Genomic DNA, 7,638 nt, shown 5'->3' with positions numbered 1-7,638 from the left:
GGATCAGGGGAGCTTGAGTTAGCAGAACATACGCCAAAAGACAAATGTAAAGAGAACATCAAATTTATCTCAGATTCTCCACTGAAATTAAGAAAACTTTCCAGTTAAGACTTAAGCTTAAGTCTGGATACACTTAATTAACAAAATACCTTAAAAATTATTGATTTCCCTTTCAATTCTTTTCGCATCATGACCATTAAACCACCCACATCTAATCATTTTTGACACATTATTCTTCTCACAAACAAGATTTGTTATGGGAGCAAGAATCCACCTCACTCATAAGTCCGAAGAATCTTACTACACTTACTATGACTACCTTTTTTACACCAAAAGAACACCATATTTCATTCATTATGATGGCACTGACTATGAGAAGCTAAATTATTCAATTTCCATGCTTTATACCACCAACAAGGTAACACCATTCAAATTCAGAATCCTCCTTAGCAGTTCACAAGTATTAAGTACATCTAGTAGCTATGGCTATGTCACGCCCAAGCAAACCCAGGGTCGTCAACAGAGAAACTGAGCTGCAAGTACCCTAAGATTAACATGATGTATCTTCTAATTCATGTGATCATTCCCACATCTTTCTCCTCTTTAATTTTTATGTCACAGCCAGTAAACAAAGATCTATCATATAATTCCATCACAAGGGTGAAACAAGATGAGGGAATCACGTAACCCTAATACAAAGTACTACAAACCCTACTCCAGATATTAGTTCATCCTCACAGCAAAATGATTAAACATGCATCGCCAATCCTACAAACGCACTAATCAACAATTAAAAAAAAAAACCAGAATTATGAGCAGTGAGCATAAAAACAACTACAGGTGAAAAAAGAAAACCGTACCACATGCTTCCTCTGTATTTGAGAGTATAAGGCCCACCATCAAGTGACCTTTCGAAATGGCTATGAACCTTATGCTTCCCTTTTCCGCTTTGGTCAACAAGAGCAAGCTCAAAAAGCGCCCTAACTTCCGTACCTTCACTCGCCAACGCGATAAAAACAGAGACGTACGACGAGTTATCCTCCGGATTCTTACCATCCGGGTAGAAGAAGATCCCCCACTGGTACCCTCCCACGGAGAAATTATCACTCGCTATGTGCTTCCCTACACCCATCCCTTTCGCTAAGCTGTAACCTTGTATCACGAATTGATGCGACCCGTTCACCGTCTGCGTCACCGATTTCGAGGTCGTCGGAGATAAAACCCGATCCGGATTCGGTCCCGGAATCAATGATCCAGACATCGTTTCTGAAAAAACTCGCGGCTAATCTCTAATCGACGTAGACAATTTTTTTTTCCCCCTTTTTGATTTTCCAAGAAACAAAAAGATTCTCCTACTAGGGTTCTGAATTTTTCAATTTTGGATTCTTTGGGTTTCAGACCGTTTAAAGAAAAGAAAAAATATCAGAAAGAGGGAAGTGAACACACACAACGTTTTCTTAACTTTGCCCATTTAGGACTGTTTGGATACGAGCTTAAAACTGATCTCCCAGTATTTTTTTTTTAAATCAAGGAGAGTGTATTGAATTTGATATTTTAGAAGATTTTGGTGTATTTTTAAATCTACTGTTATTTAATCAGTGATTTTAAAAAGTCTTTTGAAATCCTGTGTTATTGAATTTGGAATTTTTAGAAATCATCTTAAATCATTCACAATCTCTTGTTATTGAATCAATAATTTATAAATCTCACTACAAATACACTGTTATTCAAAATATCACAACTTTTTAAAAAAATGAAATTGTAAGTGATTTTGGGAGACATTTTAAAACATTTTTAGTTGAAATACATGAGTAACAAAATCACACCTTTAAAGGTGATATTTTGAAAGATTTCAAAAAAAAAAAAAAAAAATTCTGAAACCAACTGCAGAAACTTCGTCTATCTCTACACCGTACGTTCTCTCCTATATTCTCTTTCTTTCTCCAAGGTGAAAGCTTTGCCTTAGACGATGAGTGATATTGATATTGAGATCGTGAGGAATGATGTCAATCCTGTCTTGACAATGATACCAGCTTTTGGATTGGATTAATCGATTGACGAGATGCTTGGATATATATATATATATATGTGTATATATATATTTGATGATGGCACCAAAATGGATGAGAGATGTTATAAAGTTCAGCACAAGTATGAATAATGTGTCGTGTATTGTTTGTAAGTAAGCATGATAGATGTTATAAAATTCTCTAAAGTCATTAAGCTCTAATATTGATCGGTACAGTATGTACGTCTCCATCATCCCTTATAGTTTTGATGGTGGGTTTTTTTAGGTTGTGAAGAAAACATGTGTTCATGTTATTTTTTTTCTCCAAAATATCCTAAAATCACCTAAAATTCAATAACCAAATCTCACCAAATCACAAGTAATAAAGTTTTAAATTCTTTAGAAATCTCTAACAAATAATCAAATCTCCTAAAGTTACACTCAAATCTCTCAAAATACTAAAATATTAAAATCTCACCAAATCTGCCTAAAATATCAAGTTCAATACACCCCTCAAATCTAATCCGAATTGCCAAACAAGCTCGTCAACTTTGTTCGTAATTCAACTATCGTCTCTCTCTCTCTCTCTCTCAAGCATCGGGGGAAAAAAATGGATGGTCATGAAGGTTGTTGCGGCGGCGACGGAAAGACGGAGATGATACCGACGGAGGAAGCTCTGAGAATAGTACTAGGCGTCTCTAAGCGTCTGCCTCCGGTAAGCGTTTCGCTGCTGGAAGCGCTTGGGAAGGTGTTGGCGGAGGATATTCGTGCTCCTGATCCGTTGCCTCCGTATCCTGCTTCCGTCAAGGTGAATAGCATTGAAACCTATAATAGATTCGATCTAATAGGCTTCGAGTAGATTGACATTTAATGTTTATATATGTTTGTTTAGGATGGGTATGCCGTTGTTGCTTCAGATGGTCCTGGAGAATACCCGGTTATTACAGAATCAAGAGCTGGGAATGATGGACTGGGTGTGATTGTTACTCCTGGAACTGTGGCCTATGTAACAACTGGTGGTGAGTATATTCCATTTAGTTGAAAAATCTCTTACTGATGATTTGTATCAGTTGCCTAACTCTTAAGAGTATTTGAAAGGGTTTTTACTCACTCCTTGGTGTGTCTACATGGGAAATTGTCAGAAAACTAAATGTTTCTTTGGTATTTTTCTCTTCAGGACCTATACCTGATGGAGCGGATGCAGTTGTCCAAGTTGAGGACACTGAAGTAATTGGAGACGTCTCAACTGAAGTTAGAAGAGTAAAAATACTGATTCAAACTAAGAAAGGCACTGATATCCGTAGAGTGGTATGGTTTCTTCTTTCTCGATTATATGATCAGTCTTGTACTTGATATCGTTGATTTGCTTAATCTTTGACTGTTTGCTAAACAATTGAAGTTTCGTACTATTCTTTATAATGTTCTGACATCTGTTGATACAAGATAACTTTAGGATGCATGTGAGACTGATATTTAAAATGAATTGAATTTTTATGTCATTTTGATGAGTAAGTAATTGGGACATATGGAAATGATTGGCGAGTTTTGGATATGTCCATGAATTGTAGGACACCAACCTGTCTTCTGCTACTGGTGTGAGTTTGCAATGTTTCTTACAGAATATACCCTTCTGGAGCTTAGAATATACATGCATGAGGTCATCACTAGAAGACCTGAAGATAGCTAAAAGCATGTTTCCCTTTTATTATAATAAAATCTAGAACGTTAATGAAAAAAGCAGTTTTTTCCAGCTGTTTGGTTAAAAGGCAATCGTTATAGGTTAATTATTGTTTCACTGTAAGATCCATACAATTTATATGCTAGGGTTGCGACATTGAGAAAGATACTACTGTACTAAAAACTGGAGAAAGGATTGGTGCCTCAGAAATAGGCTTGCTAGCAACTGCAGGAGTAACCATGGTGAAGGTATTGCTGTATATCTGTTTTATTTTTAGCAAATTCACTAAATGATATGTCCAAAAAAGGAAAAAGTATAACTTCCTTATAGGTATATCCTATGCCTACAGTTGCTATTCTCTCTACTGGAGATGAACTTGTCGAGCCGTCAGCTGGGACTTTAGGTCGTGGTCAGGTATTACGCAGAAATAAGATTTTTGATGCATATGATAGATATATATTTTGTGTAATAAATGCAGAAAAGATATTGGACCCTTGTTATCTTTAGTGACTAAACAGTGAGCTCTTTGCAGATTAGGGACTCAAATCGAGCAATGTTGGTGGCAGCAGTGATGCAGCAGCAATGCAAAGTTGTGGACCTTGGAATTGTTAGAGATGACAAAAAAGAACTTGAGAGAGTTTTGGACGAGGCTGTATCCTCTGGAGCCGATATTATTTTAACTTCTGGTGGTGTTTCAATGGGAGACAGGGATTTTGTCAAGCCATTGCTCGGAGAGAAGGGGAAAGTACATTTCAGCAAGGTAAAGAAGCAGTATAAGTTTCCTGCACTTTCTCCCTGAGGTTTATTTATTTTTCTGCTTTGCAAAAGAGTTGGCTACTATGTTGTCTGAAAACCTATTTTGCTGGACTCTACTTTAATTTATCAGCTTAAGCACAGGAAGTTGACAATGTTTAGTTTGTTATATAGATTGAACCGCAAAGATTTTATATTTTAGTTTTGTTTCAGGTTTTGATGAAACCTGGGAAACCTTTGACGTTTGCTGAGATCAGGGCAAAACCAACTGAAAGTATGATGGAGAAAACAGTGCTTGCATTTGGATTACCAGGAAATCCCGTAAGCTGTTTGGTTTGTTTCAATATCTTTGTTGTGCCTACATTTCGCCAGCTTGCAGGATGGACAAGCCCCCATCCACTGAGGTTAGTGAAGTTTTCATTATACTTATATCTCCATATGCATTAATTCTGAAAATGATCATCAGTGAAAGTGTAGACTACTGTCTAATATCTGCGCAGAGTGCGAGCTCGACTTCAGGAGCCGATAAAGTCCGATCGCATCCGTCCGGAGTTTCATCGGGCCATCATCAAATGGAAAGACAACGATGGGTCAGGGATTCCCGGGTGAGTCTTTCATAATTGTGTCTGCTTTTGAGTAAAAACTTAGAATTTCCAGTATGTGTGAATTTCGAGTATGCGTTACTAGGCTAATGAGATATACCTGGATGTCAGATTTGTTGCTGAGAGCACTGGGCATCAGATGAGCAGTCGGCTATTAAGTATGAGGTCGGCTAATGCTTTGTTGGAGTTGCCTGCTACAGGCAATGTGCTTTCTGCTGGAACGTCTGTATCAGCTGTACTTGTTTCTGATATTAGTGGCTTTACTATAGACAAGAAGACCTCATTATCAGAACCAGAATCTATTCGAAAAGATAAAAAGTATGATGAAGTACCTGGACCTGAGTATAAAGTGGCTATTCTTACTGTCAGTGATACTGTCTCAGCTGGGGCTGGACCTGATCGCAGGTATGGTTAATGTTAAACTTTCTTGATTGTCCCATTGCAAATCTGGATGAGATGAGTTATGTTAGTATGTTGGAAGAGATACCATTAGGTTTTTTTTGCGTCCTTTTACAAGTATAAGACTGCATATTAACTGTTGGAAAATGATACGGAAATGGCACATTGGCAATACTGAGTTTGTCTTTCTCCTGCCTTACCTTATGATAATTGCGACAGTGGCTTGTTGATAGGTGTTTTTCAAAGAGAAATATATCCTTGTGGGTAAAAAAGTACGCTGTCTTTCTAGAAGACCTGTTAGTTGCTGACTATTTGACGAGACATAAGTTAGAACATGAACTTTGTAGTCGAGGTGAAAACGTCTTAGAGTCAACTTGTTGATTTTCTCTTTCAATTTGGCATAATGGATTGAAATATTAGTGATGTAGAGTCGATAATCTCTTCAGCCGGAGTTAAATGCAGGGATTAAAAACTCTGAAACAGTTCGCTTTAACGTCATTTTCTTCGATTATAAAAATATGCATCTAGATACACCTCTCCAGTTCGTTATTCTGGTGAGGTCACAAATTCGATGCCATAGTAAAATTGCACAGTGGTATTGCTCCCTGTCATAGTGAGACAGGGAAGCTCTACAGTACTTTGCTACATCTATAGGTAAAGTCTCATCTCGATGCCATTCTTCATGTTAAATACTCAAAAGGAATGCTCAAACGGTTTGAGTCAAACCCTCTCCAGATAGTTTTTTTCTGTCTGTACTCACTTATAATTTGTTTGAAAGTTTTGGTCTTATCATTGTTTCGTGATCATTTCTTGATTGATTTTCTTATGCTCGTGTAGTGGCCCCAGGGCTGTATCAGTGGTTGATTCCTCGTCTGAAAAACTGGGAGGAGCTAAGGTAGTCGCCACAGCCGTTGTCCCTGATGAGGTGGAAAGAATCAAAGACATTCTCCAGAAATGGAGCGACGATGACGGAATGGATCTCATTCTTACACTTGGTATACAAACATCTAGTTATTAATCATAGATTTGTTTTTGAGTATGAAACATATCTTTTATACTTAACTTGTTGCAAACTAGGCGGCACCGGCTTCTCTCCGAGAGATGTAACACCTGAAGCAACGAAGAAAGTGATAGAGAGAGAAACACCTGGTCTCCTCTTTGTTATGATGCAAGAGAGCTTAAAGGTAACATACTTCATACTTACCTGTTTCTTACATGTAAGGATGTTTAATTTGTGGATAAACCGAACCCTTCCACTTTTGAAAACCAAATTGAGCCTTGGCACTGTTAGGATAGTTTGAGCCTTGGCACTGTTAGGATAGTTTGAGCCTTAACACAGTTAAGATAGTTTTCCTTTTCTAATATCCAAAATCCCAAAACTAAATTAGGGGGGTATTTTTTCTAAACCGGAACTGAATTGAAGTGCGCGGTTTGAATCGTTAAACATGGTTGTTCTTCTCCATAATGGAAAGAAATGAGTTGGCATCTGACTCCACATGTTTGTTCTCTTTGAGCAGATCACACCATTTGCGATGCTCTCACGCTCTGCAGCAGGAATAAGAGGCTCAACATTGGTACAAATCTCTAACTTAATCATTGGTGCAAATCTCTGACTTGCCATCACTGACGAATCTGTCTTTTGGTTCTCTCAGATAATAAACATGCCTGGAAACCCAAACGCGGTGGCAGAGTGCATGGAAGCTCTGTTACCGGCATTGAAGCACGCACTGAAGCAGATAAAAGGAGACAAGAGAGAGAAACATCCAAAGCACATACCTCACGCAGAAGCTACTACACCGGCTGATACATGGGACCAAAGTTATAAGTCGGCCTATGCCACGGAAGAAAAGAAAGAGGATGCTGGATGTTCTTGTACTCACTAAAATTTTCCAGCTTCTGTAACTCTAAAAACTTTTGACAAGTTCTGTGGCTTACTTGGAGATCGAGAGTTACATGAAACCCAACTATGTGGTGCGAAATGGGCTGTTATATAGTTTTTGTGTAAAGATACATCACCCAATGAGAAAATACATTGTATAATAACCGAAGCCAAAATAAACAAATGTAAAGTTACATTTTCGTTATCGATTTGGTTTACGATTTGGTTTAATACACCTTAATTTAATTACAGGTAAGTGGATTAAAAATAAATTAAAAAAAATTAAAAATAACCTGAGAAACGAAAGTGAAATATTAGT

The 7,638-nt window shown here is 37.7% G+C and overlaps 2 protein-coding genes across 2 annotated transcripts in view; one reads left to right on the top strand and one right to left on the bottom strand.

The window, feature by feature from the left end:
- LOC104709263 (BTB/POZ and MATH domain-containing protein 5-like) overlaps positions 1-1,460 on the bottom strand; it is a 3,589-nt gene extending 2,129 nt beyond the window's left edge. The window contains exon 1 of the mRNA XM_010425905.2: positions 839-1,460. Coding sequence (XP_010424207.1) covers positions 839-1,261 — 423 coding nt within the window. The 5' untranslated portion in view covers positions 1,262-1,460. The remainder of the gene's footprint in view (positions 1-838) is intronic.
- Positions 2,449-7,526, top strand: LOC104706453 (molybdopterin biosynthesis protein CNX1). Its single transcript, XM_010422648.2, has 13 exons — positions 2,449-2,816; positions 2,901-3,027; positions 3,186-3,316; positions 3,833-3,934; positions 4,017-4,100; positions 4,219-4,446; positions 4,653-4,843; positions 4,940-5,044; positions 5,153-5,446; positions 6,278-6,435; positions 6,518-6,624; positions 6,958-7,014; positions 7,093-7,526. Exons 1-13 carry the CDS (start codon positions 2,619-2,621, stop codon positions 7,321-7,323), a joined length of 2,013 nt encoding a protein of 670 aa, XP_010420950.1. The 5' UTR covers positions 2,449-2,618; the 3' UTR covers positions 7,324-7,526.

Source organism: Camelina sativa, chromosome 8, assembly GCF_000633955.1.
Source record: "Camelina sativa cultivar DH55 chromosome 8, Cs, whole genome shotgun sequence".
Taxonomy (NCBI): Eukaryota; Viridiplantae; Streptophyta; class Magnoliopsida; order Brassicales; family Brassicaceae; genus Camelina; species Camelina sativa.
The sequence above is the reverse complement of the archived record's forward strand: the minus strand, read 5'-3'. Positions and strand labels throughout refer to the sequence as shown.